This window comes from Carassius auratus, chromosome 5 (assembly GCF_003368295.1).
Source record: "Carassius auratus strain Wakin chromosome 5, ASM336829v1, whole genome shotgun sequence".
In the NCBI taxonomy this organism is placed as follows: Eukaryota; Metazoa; Chordata; class Actinopteri; order Cypriniformes; family Cyprinidae; genus Carassius; species Carassius auratus.
In genome coordinates, this window is record NC_039247.1 from 24,535,030 (window position 1) to 24,558,319 (window position 23,290).

At 38.8% G+C, this 23,290-nt stretch overlaps 1 protein-coding gene across 3 annotated transcripts; it reads right to left on the bottom strand.

The window, feature by feature from the left end:
- Positions 1-988: 988 nt before the first annotated feature.
- Positions 989-22,539, bottom strand: LOC113082789 (KN motif and ankyrin repeat domain-containing protein 2-like). 3 transcript variants are annotated; one of them, XM_026254244.1, is made up of 13 exons: positions 22,455-22,539; positions 15,667-15,752; positions 10,955-11,017; positions 9,362-10,744; positions 8,583-8,795; positions 8,373-8,478; positions 7,381-8,094; positions 7,209-7,296; positions 5,801-6,020; positions 4,301-4,443; positions 4,019-4,219; positions 2,814-2,912; positions 989-2,700 (listed from the first exon to the last, which is right to left on the bottom strand). In XM_026254244.1, exons 3-13 carry the CDS (start codon positions 10,998-11,000, stop codon positions 2,644-2,646), a joined length of 3,270 nt encoding a protein of 1,089 aa, XP_026110029.1. In that variant the 5' UTR covers positions 11,001-11,017; positions 15,667-15,752; positions 22,455-22,539; the 3' UTR covers positions 989-2,643. The 3 variants fall into 3 exon arrangements, with proteins under 3 accessions (XP_026110029.1, XP_026110030.1, XP_026110033.1); XM_026254245.1 differs by lacking the exon at positions 22,455-22,539 and adding an exon at positions 15,847-16,537; XM_026254248.1 differs by lacking the exons at positions 15,667-15,752; positions 22,455-22,539 and adding an exon at positions 14,838-15,121.
- Between the last annotated feature and the right edge of the window lie 751 nt (positions 22,540-23,290).

Consider the following 23,290-nt stretch of genomic DNA (forward strand, 5'->3'; position numbering starts at 1 on the left):
GGTACTTCGCCATAAGTTCACTTGCAAAATATGTTGGCCTACATTACAGTCAATATATATATATATATATATATATATATATATATATATATATATATATATATATATATATAAATATATATATATATATATATATATATATATATATATATATATATATATATGTGTGTGTGTGAGAGAGAGAGAGAGAGAGAGAGAGAGTATATTTAGGCTAATTTAGCTGTCATTATGCATTTATAGTCTACTTGTATTATAAAAATTTATAAATAAATATATTTTTGCTTGCTCACACTAAGGATTGTTGGTCATGTTATCATCTGGTTTAATAGTATGGTCCATTATGTGGAGGTTTCACATTTTTGCAAAGCATTTTTATAGATTTTTCATTGGACAGTGGGAAAAAACACTTGCAGCTGTCATTTGCTGTTTTCTTTTGGGATGCTTTCTTTCTTTGTTTTTTTCTTTCGTAAGGTAAACATTTAGTGTAATAACCAGCATGATTCTTTAACATTTTTAAAAACATATATAGAATTTGACATCAAAAAAGCTGCTCTTTACTACAAATATTTTAATAAATAAAACCCCGTAGACTCCAACAACCACCTAAAACATATTATGATTTAAAGTTTTATTATTATTATTTGATAAAGAGGTTCTATTCTGTAAAGAAAAAGGTTACTCAAACTATATTGAACGTAAATGCTCAGGTGCCAGAAAACAGCTACCATGTTAATAAAAGGTGTTAGTTGCAATAAATCGACCTTATATTTTTATACACAGATAAAGAAAATGTTAAAGTATGCATGTCTGTGCACATCTATACTGATGGACAGCGAGCCGGTTTCTTCATCGTTGTATAATTGCGCCCTCTGTCGTACAAACAAAGAAAATATGAACATCGGAAACGTTTTTTTATTTTCTTTTTTTTATGGCTGCATTTTCCTGTAGGTCAATAATGCGCGCACATCCAATAAACACTCCACGCCACTTCCTTATGCCTAAATTTATTCCCCCCCACCAAAACAAGGGAAACAAACAAACAAACAGACACACATTTAAATGTGAGCATTTCACATAAAGGTTCATGGTCGGAAAATGTGCCAAAAGATATACAAAGCTGTGAACAGATGTAACAAATGTAAAGATATTCAAAGAGTGTTAAATAAAACAAATACAAAAGAGTATAAAAACTAATTAGGTACTAAACTAGTTATAAGAAAGTGTGTGTATAAAGTGAGTAAACCAAAAACTACAATCTATCTTTCCAATTAAACAAAGCTTTTCCATTTTAAAATGAAAAAATCCAACATCTTGTGTGGTCGAAATAAGCAAAGAAAAAAAATTCTATAGTCTCTGCACTAAAACTTTGGAGATGAAATATATTATTTTCATTTTGGAAAACATTTTACATTCATCGTAGACAATACAGAGCCTTAAACCGCCCATTCTGGACCCGAAAACCACCAGCGACTGAGCAAAAAGAAAAAAAAAAAATCAGCTGCTGCTCAGCGAACACATGCCAGAACCAATGTGTGTGTATCACTTAAACCCGATGCCCTAGACAACATCTGGTCTCGTCCAACAAGAAACTTGCGTACCTTCATATTTCCTTCACTGGCTGTGTATGATTACATGTAAATATACAAGATTTAAAAAAAATGGTGTATTAGCTCTGGAAAACTTGTTTTATGCTCATTTATAATATCTTTGGAGAGCCCTTGTTCAATAAACCTTCAATGCAAATAACAAAGAAAATAACAAAACCATGCAGTCCTCCACAAATCAGAGTAAACAGAGAACAAGAGACCATAATACTGCACCGGCTGTGAACAAATCTGGCAGCAATGCTGTCTATAAGAATAAAGAGAACCTGTAGGTGATTTACACAAGCCCACAAATTGGATACAAACACTATCTTAAGCAGGATGATGTCTCACAACGTGAATTAATTCAGTAAAAATGCTAAAATATCATCATAAGTGTATTACCTGTAAAAGACGGCATTACAAATCTCTAGGAGATGTAACAGGACCACTATGTTTCCCGTTGTAAAGTTAGACAGCTGCACTGTATAATCAAATATAGTCTTATCAAACGTACTGAAAACAGCTGGTGTGGAAACTCAGAATGTGTTTTTCTTGTTAGAAGAGTGAAAACCGTGAAAGGACACTTGATTAAAAAGGCATGTTTTTTAGTTGTTTACACAATGCTCTTATAAATGTAATCAGTTTGCTGTATGACTATAACTGGATGACTTAAAAGGCAAAATATTGCTGGATTGTTAAAAGTAAACACACTTGGATAAGTTGACTGTATAAGGTAACACTTGTTTAACAAATGGACCGCCAAATGAATGATATTGCTGTTACACGCTGGTTGTTCTTCTTAATCTGAATCGCACCCCTTTATTCTTCACTAGTATGAAAAACGCTAACAGAAAACACGATGTAAGGACCAATGGTGTCAAGTGCTAATTCTTTTAAGAGTGCACAATTCTTATATCTCTAAAAGTTGTACATGCTAAATCGTGGATACGCTGTACTGTACACATGTACACCAACACACAAACACTCACACACACACAGTGGAAAGAACAAGGATCGCTTGCTGGAAAGGGGTTTAAATCAGATTCATGACATCCAGTCACTTCAGTTCAGAGGAGGGAGGAGAAGATCCCAGAATCGGAGACTTTGGTGACACCTGTGGAAAGGAGAAGCTTGGTTGACGAGCAGAGCACTGGATGTGATAGCGGTTATTGTGACATTTGTTATCTTTGGTTATTTATTAAGTGAGAACAGAGCGAGCACACTCACGGGGGAAGGCGGCTTCGCGAAATTGAGGTGCGCATACAGAAGCACGGCAATGTCATTCTGACTGGCCTCCAGTGCGATGGAGAGAGCTGTGCTGCCATCCTGTAAAACAGAAACAGAAGATATCACAAACCAGTATAAACTATTTCAGAATAGCTAAACGTAAGGGTTTATGGCAAATATGAGTCTCCACAACAAAGAAAACTGAAAAGAATTTGAAGAATCTAGTATAAAACTAAATCACAAATGATTCATCTGTACATGCGACCTTTTAGTTTTAAAACCTTTAATACTAACTTTAATACAGTTGATATAATATATATACATTATTATATATTCAGGAATATGATTCATTTTTTTAAAGGTTTTTGTACATGTGACCTTTTATAACCATTATACACCTTATCACCATAAACAAAAAATAAATCTAATCAATCAAATTTAAAATGATACTTTATAAAAATGTTGACTTTGACCGACTATTCTAAAAATAGTGTATATTTATTTATTTCCCTGCATGTTGGTTGCACTCATCATATTTTACCAAAGCAAATATTAAGCATAGTTATTTTTTTAATAATTATGCTTGACAGCATACCACACTTAAAGTTATAGTTCACTCAAAACTGAAATTTCTGTTATCATTTTCTCACCCTCTAGTCATTCCAAACATGTATGACTTTCTTTTTCTGTGCAGCCAGAAGAAGGCATTTTGAAGAACTGAAGAACTATTTTTTTCCCCGTTGACTTCTACAGTATTTTTCAATTTTTCAATGGGACCCAAAAGTGTTTAGCAACTAACATTCTTCAAAATATCTGACCCACAGAAGAAGGAAAAATGGCTTACACTTTATTTTACATTTAAACTTTTTTTTAATATATACATTTAAGAACGGAGTAATATTAATTAAACACATGTTCTTACTATATGGTTAGGGTTTGGCTTAGGGTTACTTGCATGTAATTGTGCATCATTTATTATTATTATTATAGAAAGTACATGTAACATGAGTAACACGGACACCTTAAAATAAAGTGTTACCAAAAAATGCATACAGGTTTGGAAGGACACAGAGGAACATTTTTGGCTGACCAATCCCCTTTCGATGCAAAACTGGCAAAAACTGACAATGAGAAGCGATAAAGAAGATAGACAGAATTAAACAGATGAAGGTGGAATCACGCTTGATAAAGAGAGAGATAATCACATTATCAGTGAGTGTGGCGTCACAGCCCGGCACAGACAGCAGCTGCCGCACAATGTCCACGTGTCCGTGTTCACAGGCACACATGAGCGCCGTGGAGCCGTCATCATCCCGCAGGTTCACCTGAGCCCCACAGGACAGCAGAGCTCTCACCATGTCCCCTCTGCCATGACTGACCGCCAGCATCAGCGCCGTCTGCCCTGCCTACAACACACACACACGCATCAGTACAATACAGTGACTGAGACACACTGAAGTACACCGAGGGACCGGAAGGGGGCGCACCTGGCTGGCTTTGGCGTTGACGTCTCCGGTGCGGAGCAGCTGTAGGACGGTTTGAAGGTCACTGTCGGAGTTGAAGGCAGCCAGAGCTGTCAGCATGATAGCTGTGTAACCAGCCTTGTTCTGCTTGTCAGCATTACAGAGACCTACGAAGCCAGGACAGCTGATAAATAAGAGCTACAGATATAGCTCTGTCACATGCTAAATAAAAAGTACTGACATATTTTCGGCCACAAATACACGGCTGTTCAAAGGTTTGGGGAGAGAACACTTTAAAAGATGCATTAAATTTATATTTGATTGTATAACTATGATTATCTGTTTTTTTTTCTTCATCTGAATTAATGTATGGTTGAACTTTTTTTGTGTGGAAATTTGTATATCTATTATTTATAGCATACTGTATTACTATTTTAACGTTATTGTTACTTTATGTTTGACCTAAGATATAAAAAAAAAAGGTTAAAAAAAGCTTAAAAAAAGATGCATTAAATAAAAAAAAAAAAAGACCGTAAACACATTTATAAAGTTACAGAATATTCAATTTCAAATAAATGTTGTTCTTTTGAACTCCATAATTATCACAGAATCCTAAAAAAATATATAATGGTTTCCACAAAAACATGAAGTAGCACAGCTCTTTTCAACATTTATAAAAAATAATCAATGTTTCTGGAGCAGCAAATCAGCAAATATTCGAATGATTTCTGAAGAATCATGTGACTGGAGTAATGATGCTGAAAATATAGCTTTGCATCACAGGAATAAATTACATTAAAAAAAATATTTAAATATAAACAGTTGTTTTAAATTATAATACTATTTTACAACATTAGTGTACTTTGTAATCATATAGGTAACTGCAGTCTTAGTGAAAAATCTTACCAGCCTCAAACATTAAACAGCCTTAAACATTTAATTTAAAATATTAATAATAAAATATGTGACCCTGGAGCACAAAAGCAGTCATAAATAGCACAGATGCATGGGTCAAAATTATTGATTTTTCTTTTATGCCAAAATCATAAGGATATTAAGTAAAGATCATATTCCATTAAGATATTTTGTAAATTTCCAACTTTAAATATAATAAAACTTAATTTTTGATTAGTAATATGCATTGCTAAGAACTTTATTTGGACAACTGGTTTTGGCAATTTTCTCAATATTTAGATTTTTTTTGACACCCTAAGATTCCTGATTTTCAGATAGTTGTATCTCGGACAAATATTGTCCTACCATAACTTATTTATTCAGCTTTCAGATTATGTATAAATCTTAATTTTAAAAAAATGGACACTTATGACTGGTTTTGTTGTCCAGGGTCAAAAATGATTGACATTCTTTAAGTACTGAACTCTACTGATTTCCCTTTCTCCACTGAATTACCTTTTTACAATTGTAACAATAGAAACCAGAGAGTGGAGAGTGGAGAGATATGATATAATGCGAAGACAGTGTGTCAGCAGGCAGCACTGCTCATATGTGAAGAGCGTGGCTCACCAGTATCCAGCAGTAGCTTGACTACAGGGAAGTTGGAGTGAGAGACAGTGTAGTGCAGAGCTGTGTTTCCATTGCCGTCAGCCATGTTGATGACAAACTGCAGTAGCTGAGGAGAAATGGAGGCAAAGGTGTCCATGTATGCTTTGACGACTGCAGTGTCAGCAGCTTTATGACAGGACACTCTGAGCCACTCCTGCAGCACCGTGGTGTAGGCTGTCCTCTGGCAACACAAGAGGAGACAGAAACAGGCTTTTACTACAGTCTATTACAATAAATACATCATGCTAATTTACTAGTAGATCCTCAATATGAACGAATAGCTGTTTTAAAGAAGGGTCATGAAATAAAATATGAGTTGTGCTTGTCCATGCACAACTTGCCACCACAGTGTTGGAGCTCAAATAACTTTTGTCCAACCTCAAGTCTGGTCAAGTATATTGTTTACACATTTTCAATTCAAGTCTAATGAAGAAATCAGTATGAAAATTGTAATTCTGATTAGAAACAATAATTTGAGGTATTATTCATGGTTGAGGCACTAAAAGTACTGGACGAGTTATATGGCAAAAATTTGAATGGGAAATGTAGTAAAATAAGCAATGACAATAGTGATTATAATTGTTCTATTTTAATATTTAAAATGCATCAATGGAACAATAGAAAAATGTGGTCAAAAATATTGCAAATACTAGGCCCAATGAAATCCATCTAATTTTTCCATTTTATATATATATTTTTTTAATTCTGGTTTCCTATTTATTGGTTAAATTACATTTTACAAATAATTTTAATAAATTTTAATTACTTATTAATCAAATTAATCAAACTTTAGCAATTCAATAATTTAAATCAAATTAAATTATAATTATTATTATTTTGCAATAATAGGCTCCTATGAAATTTGGCTTATCATTTAATATTAATTTTAAAATTATACTAACATTTAAAAAAGGTGGTAACCATACCAATAATTAATTAATCTTTAAAATGTAATCAAATGAAAATGTAACAATTATTATTATTATTTCTTTTATTTGAAAAGCACATTCAACTGTACAACAGTAATATACTTCTGTCAAAAATTCAAGTTAAACAAAACTTTTATTTGAACAAGTGGTCATGAATGCCTAGCTCAAAACTAATGAGCTACATGTTGACTTAATTACGTGTACAGCCCTACTTTGATTTATTCACCCAAAAAGTGTAAAAAACTGTGACATTTCATGTTATACTGTAAATTCCATTTATATGACTGGATGGATGCGTGTCTTTTTCTGCATTACAGGACTCACAGGACCCTATGCAAATACCCACTTTATCTAAGTAAAATAATTACATACTTCACTTTTAAGTTATGAACTATGCTATCAATAACTTTTAAGCATGAGAACACAACTGATGAACATACTGCATTTTGATGGCTGAATGCATTTGGTTCACTGAGTGCCTTCTGTAAGGTTTGGAGGGCCGCCACGAGACTGCCACTTAATTCCAGACTGGAAAAGAAAAGGGACATTTTTGTAAATCAGCATTTACAGCCAACTACACAATCAAAAGTGATCTGATTTGAGCCTCCCTACCTGCGTGCTTGTTTGTTAGTAGAGGTGGTGCTTGTATTTGCAGCTGGATCAGTGGTGGAGGATATGGCTATGTCCTGTTTTGCTGACACATCAGTAGATTGTGACTGTTTTGCTACTTGTTGGATGGTGAGGTCAGTGGTTTTTGATTGGCTAACATCTTGCTGAGGCTTGGCACTGCTGGATTGTGATTGAGTGACTGTCTGCTGAGCAGCAAGGCCCGACACATCTGGCTGGACGTTTGACTCGGTGGCTAGGGATTGCTGCTCAGTAGTGCTGGTGGATGATGACTGGACAGAGTCTTGTTCAAGAGAAGCGGCTGTGCTTTGAGAGGAACGCCCTTGGAAAACATCTGCTGATTGAACGATGTCCTCCGGATGAGCCGTGGTGGTCACTGACGATTGGTTTACAGAGTGCTGTATGCCTGCCTCTGCTGCTGGTGATTGGGTGACCTGTTGCTGGGTAGCTGCATCTGTGGCTTGCGATTGGCTGGTGCTCTGCAATGCTGCAGTGTGATTGGCTGGTGGCTGGGCAGTGTTGTGCTGAGGTGTTTGAGCAGCTGTTGTCTCACAGATGGACTGCAGGCTGCAGGAGGTCACCAGAGACTGCTGCGCCACAGATTCCGGTAGTTTCTCTGTAGCCTCGTGGTATTCGCTTGCATCGCTTTCATCTTCTGAACTTTCCGAGCTGCTGTCGTCAGAGGATGTCGACTCGTACCTGCAGGGCACATTAGCTCTGTTATTTACCTCATAAAACCCTCTGATCTAATGAAATGTATTCCAAATTGATCATCTAAACAAGATGTGTAGATCCTGAAGGAGACAAAATTTCCAAAAAGTTTCCAAAAACCAAAAAGTCACCCTTAACCAAATAGTTTGAGCAACATATATGTTGTGCTAAAAGAAACATAAAAAAAAACAAAGAAGTTCAATGATAACTTTGTTGACACAAATATCTACAACATATTTATTTAATTTGCATAATTCTTTATTTACCCTCCATTGACTCCTATGAACTGCAGGTTCTTTTTGGTGTATGGAGAACCAGGTTCCCCATCTGCCTTTCGCTTCATGATTGACCTCAGGTTGGACTGAGGGGAGGCTGGAAAAACACACACACATGGACAGTGTAAAAACCATTAGTTATCTTATAGATATCAATAGATGATATGTTTTTTAGCAGTTACTAAAAACTACAAAGCAAACCTGGTTTTGCTGGATCGATTTGAATGGCTTCTTCTGCTGGTTGCTGGATAATCTCACCCTCTTTTAGCCGATGGCAGACGGCTGACACTTGGCTGCGTTTTGTCTCCATAGCAGTTGCCTGGTTGGTCACTGGCACTGATTTGGACACTTCACTTCTCAAGACCTCCCGCACCTGCTTAGAGCTTATTGCAATGGGGAATTCACGTGGTGATTCTGAGGGCAAAAAACAAAGGGGTGGTTTAATGGGATAGTTCATCCAAAAATGTTGGTTCAACTTTTTTGCCCTTGGAGAAATGGAGACTATGCATGCTGCAATTTTCACAAAAATCGAAGTCAATGGAACAAAAAGTGTAATGACCTCTTATGCACTATATTCCAAAAAGTTATAAATCCATACAACAACTTTAAGTAAGGAACAGACAAGATTATTTTGAATATTCAAATGGGCAACGGCTCCAGTGCCTTCAAGCTTGGCACATTGTGTCTTCACTCAACATGTGTATATTCAGTTGGGCTAGGATAAGGAGAATTAGGAGATCTGCGTGAATAATGACTTAAATTTCACTCTGTTGCTCATACAAAGCAAAAATTTGGTGTCAGAATACTAATATGGGGAATGGAGCACTTTTATGGTTCATCTTTGTAATTTACCAAGTGAACATTGTCTTTACCCTTTTTCTGTTATTTTTTAGAAAAATGCATCACAGATATTCTGCTTACTTTCATGTTCCATGAAATGTAATTCATGAAGGTGAGTAAATAGCGACAGATATACACACCCTCTGCTGCTGCTGCTGGGGACTCTGCATGTCTTCTGTGGGCTCCTTCCAGTACAGACCCAGGCTGAGCAGGAGAAGTGCAACCCTGGGCTCTTAGCAGTGTCCCTACTCCCAACACTGTTGGCTGCTCCAGCGTGTACACTTGGATTCCCACGGTTCTCTGCTGACGAGGCTGCTGAGTAAAACTGATAACTGTGTGCAGGCCCGCACTGGCCTCACCTTGCTGCTCCTGCCAGCCGATACTGGTGGCTCTCACCGCATGGCCCACCTGAGCAGAAAGAGCTCGTCTCTCTCTCTGAGCCGCTTCCACTTGCTGCTGAGCACTCTGTAGCTCCTGCGTCATTTTCCTCAACTGAGCTTCTAAAAGCCCCAACTTAGTCTTGAGGGCTTCGGCTTCAGGCAGCAGCCCCAAATCTTCTTCTCGCACCCCAACTCCCACTTGACGGTAAACCACTTCAGGTCCCACACTGACAGTTCGCACCTCCCGCTTTGCACCCGGACGAGCTCCACCGACAATTACAGTCTCCTCGATTTCACATCCTGAGTCCTGAAGGGAACCTGGAGTGGTAGGTGATAGACTTCCTGCGGCTCTGTTCGCGGCTCCTGTCCCGTTTCCCGTCTCCTCTTCGGGGATGTCGATGTAGAGCTCTCCTCGTGGACGGCTCCGACTAAACCCCAGTGTGTGGCCCAAGAACTTCTGGCTCTTGAGTTGTACGCTGAGCTGCCTCTTCTCCTCCTGAAGTACGGAGATCTTTACTTGCAGCACCGGAATGGTCTTCACCTGCTCTTCCAGTTCCCGGATCTTCCGCAGGGCGACAGCCATCTGCTCCCGTACGTGCTGCAGGTGGGCGGGCGTCGGTGAGACGGGTGTGGACAAGCCGGAGCTCATTGGCGTATAGGAGCCACCTCCCTGTGCACGATTGAAGCTGTGGGCACTGGATATTGAGGTGTTGGAGCCGGCCATGCTGCTGTGCATGCTGCCCAGGTTCGAGAAACGACGGCCATCCTTCTCCTCCTCCAGCTTGCGGCGAGCGTCCAGCAAGGTCTTCTCCACACGTGCCGTACTGAAGTTGGGTCGCTGTGAGCTATGAAATCCCGGTGCACAGTAGGAGTACGACGAGTGGCGGCTGTCCATGCTGGCGTTGGAGCAGAGCGACTCAGTGGAGGTCCACCAGGAGCCCGTGTATCCACAGCCACGTGGAAGCGAGCCATAACGTGGCCGCCGCTGCACTGGAACTTTCTTAATAGTGTTGCCCTTTTCAATGTCATTGACATACTTGAGGAAGTCCAGGTCCAGACGGTAGCCATAGGGGGTCTCTACTGAGTATGGAGCCTCTGAGTCCTTTCCATGCAAGGAGGGGGGCTCCGGGGAGTTAATCTTCCCTAAGCAGAGAGGAAACAACTATAAACTGCAGGAAATCTCGGTCTAATCTTGGAATCAGACAACAGGGAAAATAATACGATTATGATTGAATCAGGGTTTCACTTTACTAGTTAGCCTCTTAAGTATGGACGAGCTGGAGAAAGTCAACAGAATCACAATATATAAACATTAGAGTATGTGTAGTATCTAAAATCAAAGTGGGACCTTACCTGGAAAACTAGAGTCCATATGAAGCACCTGAGCCATGATTGTCATTCACCAGCCAATATCTCCTGGATAAGAAAGATACTGTATGTAAGCAATACCAATTTTCCTACTGAACCTATGAGATCTACAACCAGCTACCAAACCTAATAGGCAGCTCTCATTCAAAACCTTTAAATCAGAAATTAAGCAGCAGCATACAAATATACTCCTCAGACCAGCAGGGGAAGGCTCAAAATCCAAATTAGCACTGGATTCACAGGAGGTAAATGGTACTTTCAAGTTATCTAAGATATTTTAGGTTTGCAACTGAGAACCATGTTTTCTTCTTCCAAATTAAGTACATAAAGGATTATTAATGGAATCGTTATGAAAGCAGAAAGGTTAAGATGAATATGAATCATAGCTGTTAAAATCTTCTCAGTTCCCATTTCTGACTAAGATTTACTCTGATGACGTCTTAAATTCAATCTCAAATTCTTAAAATATCTCCTTTTGTGCTCCATAGAAGAAAGTCAGGCATGAAGGCGAGTACATTTTGGATGGACTATTCCTTGAAGTCCAACAAACTATACAGTGCCCCTCTGGGGGGGTCTTTGAGCACCCTTGCACAGTTACGTAAGTAATTAAAAAAGTAGTGGGATACACCTATAAATAATAATAGATCCTAACATAAAACTGTTGAGCATTTAACTAGTAAGCTAACTTTTGATGTTTGTTAATGTTGTAACATTTTTACTTATGAAATATGTAGAATTAACTCACACTGACTTGAATGTCAGTACCTTTAATATCATACACAAATCTTTTGTGTTGGGTTCAGGTCTTAATTAGGATCTCCTTGTAATTCGTCCCCTTCTTTATGCCCTACAAAGTCAGGCTGTTCAGTTTCTGTTTGTTACTAGTTCTCTTGTTTGGAAGAGAGGGGGAAAAGGGGAAAGTTCTCTGGCAGGCAACAACAGGAGAACACTTTAGGAGCGTCTAGTTACAGCCTTATTAGGAATCATCTGAATACGCACTCTGTGGTTCTCAGAATCGAGGTACTGTAAAAAAAAACACATACATGGGCACTATCGCTTGGACTTTCTCTCCCACACTTTTTCCATGCTTTTTATGTCCTTTTTCCTCCCTTATTTTTCCTCTCTCTGTCAGCTGATGGTCAGGAGATACTGTAGCAGCTGACCTCTGTCCACTCTTCCTTCATCCGCTCTCTCAGTTGCACATTTCGACTGAAGCAAAGCGTCCAAGCGTTAAATCAATTAGGTAAAATGAAACAGAAGCTGTACATGCATAGGCCTTACTATAACAGTTTTTCCCTATTTTTTCATCTGGCTCTTTTGCTTTAAGACTGCTCTCTTTTTCCCCTCAGCATTGCATCTTTCCCAGCTAATGTGCCTTTTTGCCAAAGATTAACTTTCTAGGTCATTAGTCAGTGGGAAGGGGGTGCAATGCCACGAGCTATCTCTGTTCCTAACATTAACAGGATATTAGACCACAGAGTTGGGCTCGAACTTCACAGACATCTCGAAGAGAACTGCTGACTGCTCCAGTCATTTCGGTTCATAATGGCAAATTGCTTCTCCTTTGCTGCCTCACACAAAACTTTTCCCCTCTGTCTAATCTCATGACCCTCTCAGTCTGTTTATGTTCTTGCCTCTTTGAGGAGAAACTAGGGCATACGGAAACACTGACTGAACTGATTTGATTTTGTAGATCTTAAGCTGACAAAATGAGCTCTTTTGCCCACTACCCATCCTGTGTGCTTTTGCTCACTTCCTTACACTTGACATTTCTATCATTTAACAGGAATCCCTTCAGCTGTGTCACAGTGCCCACTTTGACATCCAGTTGTATTTGTTTTGTTTTTTTTGGTAAGCAAGTCATTTTTTTTTTGTCACAAAGATTACCCATGTTTCCACATCACCTACTTTTCATTAGGAATTTCAATTTTTTTAAACAGAAACAACAGAGAAAAACTAGTACATTTAAACATTAAAAAAAAAGAATAAAAACGACAATTCTACCATTAATAATAGAAAAAACACTCAAAATATATATATATATATATATATATATTTTATTTTTTTTTTTCTGACTGTGCCCATTAAAATATCACAATGTAGAAATATAATAATGATGCCATGCTGAATGTTGAGTAAGCTTGAGAAATGTTATTGTGAGCGCTAACACACAAACTTGTGTGTGTGTGTGTGAATATTTGAGCGTGAGTGCTGTGAAGAGTGTTGACGGGGTGACGGTTGATGTGCCATAATTAGAGACTCCAGCAAAGGCTCACAGCATGACAAACATCCAGCCTTCAGCAATAACTGCCCTGTCTCTCACACTATCACAAACAAACCTCTCTTTGTCTCTCACTTTTATTTCTCTGCTCTATTATTCTGACATCTCTGTTATTATTGTTCATATTTAGGGTTAAGATTTGAACAAATTCTTAAAATTTAATGCGCAACTCATTCTGTATCATACTGCACTGTTAGCACTAAGTCAAATCGTCAGCTTACTGATTTTTCCCATCGGCCATAACCTACTTATGACTTTCCCATCAACTGATAAAACAGCCGAAAAAACAGCCATATCTACTCATATCTAAAGACTAAAATTTCATAGAGACCAAAAGGGTTGGGCTCTTTTGACTTTCATCCACTAAGCAACACCTAGCAACCATTGAGAAAACCCTAGTAACATAGAAACATGTTAAAAAACACTCCTCGACTGCATAGCAAACATTCACAATGGCTAAGCATTAGGGCTGCATGATTTGGGGAGAAAATGCAATCACCATTTTTCTAATAAAAATTACTATTGCGATACAAAAAAATAACAAAACAACAACAAAATAAAAAAACACTTTTTTTTCTACGAGCTACAGGTTTGCTTTCTATGTGGGCTGCTCGATTTGGCTGCATTTTACGATTACATCATTATAATAAAAATGATTATGAATTGCTATTTTTATGATGATTAATAATATTATTAAATAAAAAAAATACTAAAGAAAAATTACTATTGTAATAATAATACGTTCACCGTATATTAAAAAAGAATTGCTCAAGTGTCAATTTAGCTCTGAAATGAGCTGTACATATATATGATTAAATTGCAGTCTTTTCAATTTGATAATCACACTAAGCCATATCATAATTTTTGTTCTAATTGTAAATAGCAATGGATTCCATTTACACTAAGCAAAAATAGCAGCAGACCTATTTTCTGCTATTTATGCTACATTCTGCAAATAATGGCAACTATCTGCACCTTAGTGTTGTAGTACATTATAAAACAGTATGGAATAATTAATTAAATGGATACTGCCCTATTGTGCTTAAAGAGCTGCTAACACGGTTTTGTTGTTCTGTACCACTGGGTGCATACAATGAAAATAAAGTTTCATTCATAAAGCCTTCCCCTTCCCCTTCCCCTAACCCTACCTGATACTTTATTTTCAACTTTTTGATAACTTCCTTTATTTGTATTGAAAATAAATACCTTTCCAATGAGATATAAGATGTAAAAAGTTAGAAGAATTAGTTTGGCAAAAGGTGGATTCAACTGAGGGGTTGAGGTTGATCACCTCAAAATGAATGCGTTACACGCTTTACCATTTGCCACAACATTTTTTGTCCTAAACACACATTGGTGGGCGGAGTTAGTGCACATAGCCTCTGCCAAAAAGGCTGACTATTTGTACTTAGTGTACAAAGATGCTCGAGTTATTTTTCAGCAACATGCTAAAATTACTCAAAATAGCATCCGCGTCCATCCATCCAAAATCCTACAAAGCGACACACTTCAGACCATTTTTAGCAATCACATAGCAAAACCATGGAAGTACTACAGTGCCATTCACATTACAGTAAATATTCAAACCTAGTTTCTTGACAGTCATTTCAGTGTTATGCCCATATGCTCCGGAACAATCCCCTTCTCCAGCCCACCACGTCCACCCTCTCCTGCTGAAGAACAGGGCTTCATCAGGCACTATGCGTGCATGTGTGGCGGTGACCTTCCTTGCTCTTTGTCTGCTCATAAACAGTGTCCCATTGAGATGACACTGAACAGAGCACAGTGTGCCCCCCTCCCCTGCAGCACCCTGCCACTTCTCAGTGGCATGCAGCAGACCTTTCACCAGCACAGCCAGTCGCTACCCTTCTCCGGAAGGAATGCTTTGCCCTAAACCCATGCCCCTCTCTCCGTACCACTCTCCCAACTTCCCTCGCTTTACATTCCAGAGCGGCGGAAGTTGACATCTCCTGCCTCCAGGGTGTCCCACACCCACCGCCACATTATTAAGATTAGCAATCTCAAGGGATGTCTTACATCGGTCTACATTCGGCGGCCAGTAGGAGTGATTTCGCCATGCTTGTGGAGTCAGGAAAGCTGAATTCCTCAAAGCTTGTTTCATATTATGAAAACACGTCAAGAAAAAGGCCTGGTCATTAGTTTCACTCAAGCGAGCTTTCTGAGCAACAGATAAACGTTGAGGGGTGCTTGGTTTTGATGATGTTCAAAGGTCTCTTTATCACTGTGTGAAACTCAAGCTCCGTTTGCAACAAGCTGCTTCATTTTTCTTGGCTATAATGTGGAATTCGGGATGCTTATCTACAAACTAGGAAAAAACTGACTCCTTAAACTCAAGGGAACTGCTTGAGTAATTTGTATCTTGTCTAAAGATAGCAGTCAGAGTTAAATAACTCACTGTGCTGCAATGATGGTCTCTCTTCCCCGACCTCCTCGCTCTCCTCTTTCGATTCCTTCGACTCCCTTATGGATGCCACCAAAATCCTAAAGGAGGGGAAAAAAGATTGATTATTTACAGAACGGTTTAAACGACAACTAACATTGGCAGACTCTTTTTTTTATAGGATGTCGGGCGCACCCTTCATTTCAGACTTTTGCAGTCATCTTGAGCACTAGAAAAGCCACTCCTCACGACTGTTGATCCAAAAAAGCCTCTTCTGTGAGAGACTAATTCGTCTGGGCTCTCTATCATCATTGCTTACCACCACAACACACCCCTCATCTCCCTCAACCACAACAACATGTTACTTGGCAAATTGTCCCGAGCCTGGGAAAGCTCTGCACTGTGAGCCGTGTTTTCCTTTTGCTCCGGAGTTCTACTAAGTCACCCGCCTAAACCCAAAGAGACGGACACACCCCTGACGGACATCCAGAAACATTCCAGAACATCGTGGACCTCCACAAACACTCCTACACCTCAAAGATTTCCTCAAGAGCAGGGTTCGAGCGCCGATCTGCAGGACTTGAAAATGATCCTCTTAATCTCATGCAGACATTTCTTTTCTGGTCATCTAATCTTACGCTTGAAGAATCAAGGGCACGTTCTTCTAAAGCTCAACATCTCATACGTGCATTTCTGCGGTCTTAGTGGTGAATTGATATGATTTTATGACGTAACAATGCCAAAGTAGGAACTTTAGGTTACATTGTTCCAACACTTTTGTCATGCCAGTTTCTAGAAGGAGAAAGAAACAGAGCCTTATACAGAAGTGACAGCCAAATCACAAAGAGCCATTCATTCAGCCTCAAACTCCACAGCTGGTTCTAATATAGAGCTGGGAGGAGCACTGCGAAGAGAGAGAGAGAGAGAGAGAGAGAGAGAGAGAGAGAGAGAGAGAGAGACTGCCTTTAAAACACACGTAATGCTTCACATTTGCCCACTGCTGAGAAAGTCCTATTCTTTCTGGAAAACAAAAAGAGTATCTTACAGTAACCATAAACTCTTTCTAATGCGCAGTTTTTTTTCTGGATGTAGGCTATTCGCTAGTGGTTTCTGAGAGAAATTGTTGTGAGATTATGGACATTTGCATTTGTTTGGATGACAAAAAATGATGTAACAAAGATACAGTGGAGTTAAAACATTTAAGATTCAAAATCAAGTTTAAATTTGCAAATAAACAATGATTTAAATTAAAAAAAATAAATCAAGAAACACTGATATAAAAAAGTCACTTTTAATGCATACTTTCTGAAAAAAAAAAAAGATTAAGCTAAGATTAAGATTAAGTCGTATATATATATATATTACTGTTACTATAATTGGCAAATAAATAAATGATAAAAATGCTAAATAAAGGGGTCTCTGACTGTATATACAGTACACCCCACTGTTTATCATGCACTGTGTCACATAGTATACTATTAAATTGATTTTTACCATAATCACTATGTGGATGGTGATCAATTTAGAGAAGGCCAACTCATGCACACAAAAAATAGCTTGAAAGATTGACACCACACTTGTCTACACTTAACAACATAAATGTCTCCTTCCAACCACACATGAAGCCACACAGTGTCAAGCACGTACTCAACAAAAGTTCATGACCTTTAGATAGATGAGGATGATACTGTGTGTGCTCTAAACTACACGAGGGCTATGGTCCATTGAAAACAAGTGTGCACATATGTACAGAGAGTTTAGGTTCAGAAGGAGTTACAGGAAAGGGAGCTAGAGTTCCCCAAAGACCCAGAAAGTAGTTGGTCACTTCCTCCCAGTCAAGGCAAAAGGGAGACTTCAAAATCAGGGAGGAAGAGAAAAACAGTAAAGACAGAAACGGTAACAGAGCAGACAAAAAACGCAGTAAATTCAGCAGGAAGGAGAGCAGAAAGACAAAGGGTGAAGGTGCAGGATGGACACCAGGAGAGGCTAAATAAGCAAAGGGTGATATTTAAATGGAAACGTCTACAGCAAAAATACTTTCGGTTGCTTTCAGACTAAGAAACCCAGCGTGAGTCATTTCAAATGCCATTGGCTTTACGTTTTGTGATCTTTGCTGACCATATTCTGTAAAAGAGCACAGCAGGACTAGATTAAATTTAAGGAAAACTCAGCACAGTTTAAAAGGCCTCGTCCGTCCCGACTGTGATCGTGTTTGCATTCCTCTAACCACTCAAGAAAAAACACAAGACAAAGCTGGAACTGTGCCGTGTCTTTGAACTACGTTTGTCAACTCTTAAAGCCCCAAGTACACTTCATTTTTGTACACATACACAAGTGTAAAAAGTGGAGTATGCTTTGGGCTTTAGGCCCCAAAAATGTTAACTATAAAGATAACTTTATTAGCATCCACACCAATGGACGATAACATCCTGTTCATTAACCACACATGCTGGAGATTTATTGGCTGTCAATTTAAACCCTCTTAACTCTGATTGGTTGATTGCATGAAAATTTGTATCATTCATCAGCTGGAGAAAATTTTTTTTCTGAAAGTGATTCCAATTACGCAATTGGCTGAAAGGAATCGTAAAGAAAAAGACAACACAGATTCATACATTTGAAAAGGTAATTATAAAAACGCCCCTATTAGTCAATTCCAGGGGCAAAATATTGCCTCTTAATGGAAAAGTGGCCCTTATCTTGAATGTGGGAGGCATTTTTGTGGTATTTCTGCCCTAAGCCCCCATTAATTTCTGATCCTGAGTAAGGCGAAGCTGTTGTTGGAGGAATACTCCTCCACTGGTGGTCCATGCAACCAGATCTTGTTGATATCCATTCATGGAAGAATAACATGGATGACTCGCCGCTCAATTCTTCTCAATTTGTGGACCATCTGGGGAAATTTCCACTGGGATAGGGGTTACTTAACAAACCTGCTAGTATTGTAAATATAGGCTGTTGCGAAGTTCCAGCCAGGACCTTACAGAGAATTATGACCGATGCTGGAAATTGTCTGCATGCCCTGCACATACAGAGCTGTTTTTTACATTAGGGAGTGGTATACGGAGAAAACGACGGCATCCAGAGAAACCCCACGGCCTGAAGCCAAAGCTCAAGGCCCAGGGAGGGGCCTCTCTCTGCTCACGTTACGACCGGAGCAGGAGCAGAACATACACACGCCGCGTCACCATTGGTCATTGTGCTGACCTCCAACAGGAAACGACCCGCGGGGCGGAGCTGGGCAACAGGAACCGCCACAGACATCCAAATTTACCCCTCCAAAATAGAACTAACGGCAAATTCCTGGGAGAACCGGGATTAAGGGTGATGAATGTCACAGACAAACTGGGAGGGAATATAAATGCTTAGAAGTAGAAAGAGACAAACAAAAGAGACATGTTGTAAGTGTCGTGTCATGCAGCAGCGATAAGGTCACGAGTGCGTAAGGGGTGTCGATTCATCACTGCGGTCGGGGCAGCTGTTGCGGAGAGACTTTAGGGGTTAGTCAGACTCTGCTCGCTAATGTAAACAAAGAGGAAGGGAAGCAGATTTCACGGGGAACGTTCACAGCCTCGGCCATTTCCAGGTTCCAGACCTCTCGTGTGGAAGCGAAAACTCTTTCAGAGGTTAACTCTCATACATCCTGACAGAGCTGAATGAATATAGAGTTACAATAAAGAAGGGCTTTGCATAGAAGTTTGCGCAGAACCTTTGCGAGAGACTTCACGGAGCATTTCTGGGATAGACAAGGCCCAGAACACACCCCAGAACACATGTCCCACGCATTCAGCAGACAAACTGACCCACACATTCACTCTGGGGACTCCAGTCTGTTCTAAAATTTCTATTCTCCCCTTCAGATTAATGTCTTCTCCGGATTAGAGCAGTTCTGTTGGAAGGCACATACGTAGCGTAAAGCTTCCAAAATGACTTGTGTAATGAGCTATAATAAAAGATGACTAAATCAATTATGCCTTCAACTAAATGTAACTGAAACAGGTGCCATGTATTAAGTCACAACCTGACATTATGGTATCTGGGCTAAAGCTGCAAAATGAGCTCAAAGTCATGATGTGATTGAAGTAGAGACAGATCTTTTCTTCCATGTTGTGACGCTGAGTAAGACATACAGAGTAAAACAGACATTAAAAAATGAAGAGCAGGGACGTTCTACCTATCGGTTGTTGATTAGTTGGAGGCAGACCTGAATGCGAGCTTAAGGTCAAGTGTTAAAAAAGGGACAGGGTTTATAAGGGCAAAATGAGTTATAAAAATTAAATATACATGATACATCTTTCTTTAAGAAAACATGTAAAGAATGTCAACAGGTACGTGTAATTTAAATAATTTAATCTTTATTAAAAATGTGTTGAGCCCCGACACTGCTTTGATGACCATTACACATTTCACATATTGTTTGATAAGATGACACAGGCTAACATAAACAGTGATGTCACTTTTGAATATTTTGTATAAACAAACCTCCTACTTTTAGATCAGAAACTTAACAGCTTTCATAGCGGGCAAATCTTAAATAAATGTAGACTTCTGAGTTGGTAAAATGTCATTTGAATATGCTTATCTAGGCAGTCTGCATGTGCTGTAACAGCATTAGAGGAATCAGTAGCTACTTACCCTTACTATTTAACTGAAGATGTGGCTTGTTAATCAAATATCTGAACACTATAATATTAGCTGCCTAATGACATTTTTGCAAACAATTTTTTTTGGAGTGTGCTAATAAAATTTGTTTGTGCTGCATTGTTTGTTTGGTGGGTGTGCATCGTATTGGTTTGGGTATTAGTTTGAATGCATTATTTTATATGCAATATTTGTGATAAATTATTTAATATACATTTTTGCTGGCCTTTTTAGGAACTGGCCACGAACAATACATGAAACCTAGCAGGGTTAACTCTGGTTCATTTACAGTGCTGCTGTCACTGTCAAATAAATAAATGAACATACAGCAGACAAGCAAGCGATGCGGTAATGGCAAGCCCTCATACTTTTCAACAGCAATGAGACTTCACTGATGTTATACTCGATGTGATGTTTCAATGGGAACTAGCAGGCTATTGAACCAAAAAAAGTTACAAAAATTATTGCCAGTGCACAGAATTATGGTGATTGTTTGCATGCTTGATGATTGTTGACATTGTCTAAGATGAACTGAACATCACATTTAAAGTGACAGACAGATTTACACACCTATCAAGCAGAATAATGTCTGCTGGGGGCAAGTTAAAGCAAACATGACAAGCCATAAAATTATTGAGAATCAGACCACAGCTGCCTACTGTCACACAGGTCCATCCTGCTCAGAAGAAGATTTTTCTGAAAAAAACTCAGTAAGACTACAAAAAGTCACACATGAGAAAATTAATTTGGAGAGGAAGCACTGGTGTTTAATGCACAGTTGAGATCACTTAAAATACTTTTAGAGCAGACAGGCTATGTGTGAGAGACTGGAGTATTTACATCAGGAAATAAATCTGAAAAGTGTCAATCCCATCAAAGAGAAACGACTGAGATCTTGCCTGTGGGGGCGAGGTCTTGAGAGGACGTCAATCATAAGAGACACGCTGAGAAACACCGACAATTAAAAGAAATTAAAAGCGCTCGGGACAGAATCCAGTAATGATGTGGCTTCATTTCATTGCAAGCAACATTAGACGCCCAGCGTGTGGTCCACCGTACAAAGGGGGTTTTAATAACGCGCATTCCTGCGACTTCAGCTCGTGCGCCAAACGACGCGCATTCCTGCCCTGCGCGACACGACGCGACTGCTGTGATTACTTTACAGTCCTCATAGCTGTTAGTTAAACACACGACGGGCGAGACAGAATGAAATTAACCCCGAAACAAAAACAAGAAGTCGCGTGGCGTGACTAAAACAATACAGTAAAAGCTTCAAATGTCACTGATGCACAAAAGAAATGACTAAAACACAAGTTTTTGCAAGCTCACTGAGCTGATTCGCTCGTTCACACGTTCAAGAGGTGTTTCACAATCAGTAACATGCTCCTTTGAATCAGCGCGCGCGTTAAACCCAACCAACCCAATCAAGGCCAGCTGAATTAAAAAGCACCGCAGCAGATGATGAACATCTGGAAGTCGTGAAGAACTCCAGGAGTCCCACCCTCTCCCCAGAGTCACAGCAGTCACGGGGCTTTCATTTCATCAAGAATTTACCCCCAGACCGCCATCAGCACTCATTTACCCACCGAGCCTGTTTAAATATACGACTACAGCAATATTCAGATAAAACACATACGAGCTGTTTTATGACCTGATTTGACTATAACAAAAATGCACGCGCCCGCAAATTAAAATGTTTTTATTTATTATTATTTTTAACACTTAAAATTTTTTCAACAACAACATGATTATATTGCTTATGAATTAAATATATTTACACACGCGTGTCTCTGAACTCTGTTAAGGCATTGTGCGCGCTTCCCATTATAGATGCTTTTTATTTCCATATTCCTATAATAATAATATACATTATCAACCAAAAGAAAAAAAGAGAGGATTGTTTTTCAAATAAATGCAACACTGACTCTAGAAATAAGTCATATAGTAGCAATAAATCAGTTTTAAATGGTGAATCCCATCGTAGTACCGTTACTTTTAAACTCGTAGCCTTGTAAAAATGAGCAGCACAAAGACTTTAAGCATCACAACCATGAGAGCAAGTGGAAAAACGACAGTGCACACGTATACATTATAACTGTATGTTTTAGTCCCATAAAAATAAAATCATAAGGTTAAGCAGAAAGCATGCGTGTGTCACCTACCCGCTTCCAGTGCCCTCAGTCAGTATAAGGCCAGCAGAGACAAAAACACCGCAACCGAGGCGTGAAGCGAAGCCCTCCCTGCGCTCTTAAAGAGACACTCCTCCTTTAATCCCACAAACCTCCTCAAATAGAGGTTCTTCTTATTTTCACAAGAGAAACAACACGCGTGCTCATAATTAGCCTACTTAATAGTCACTCGGGAAACATATCGGTAATCATTCATTAGTATTAAATAATTATTTAAACACTGAATCGCTGTATTGCAATTTGATAGCTTTAGTGGTATACTATGGACATGACGTCATAATGGCCCTCAAGTCACCGGCCTTTGATGACGAGGAGGAGACCCATCGTCTTCACGGGCTGTAAAGCGACATTAAGATGATATTAATTTATTATTAGGTCGCAGATGGACAGGCGCGGTTTTTTTCTGTCTCGTTACATATCAGTGACACGATGACCAGATGGAGGTCGCTTTGTGAAGCAGACGATCAAGCTGTGAGGAGATTAATAAGAGCTGCACGTGAAAAGAAAAGAGGGCTCAAAAACGGGGTTAAAGAAATATCTCCATATTTCCAATATGTTTACTATACATTGTAAATATACAGAATGTATTGTAATATATCTAATATATTGTAATTAATATTTACATTTATTAATATAAATATACATTTAATATTTACAAGTAACGTGTGCATCTAGAAGTATATATAAAATCTTAAAGCTTTTAATATATTAATATTTTTCAATTATCTTAAAATATTATTTACAACACATTTACTATATTTGAATATTGTAAATAATATTTTTATGAATAACACATTTAATATTTACAT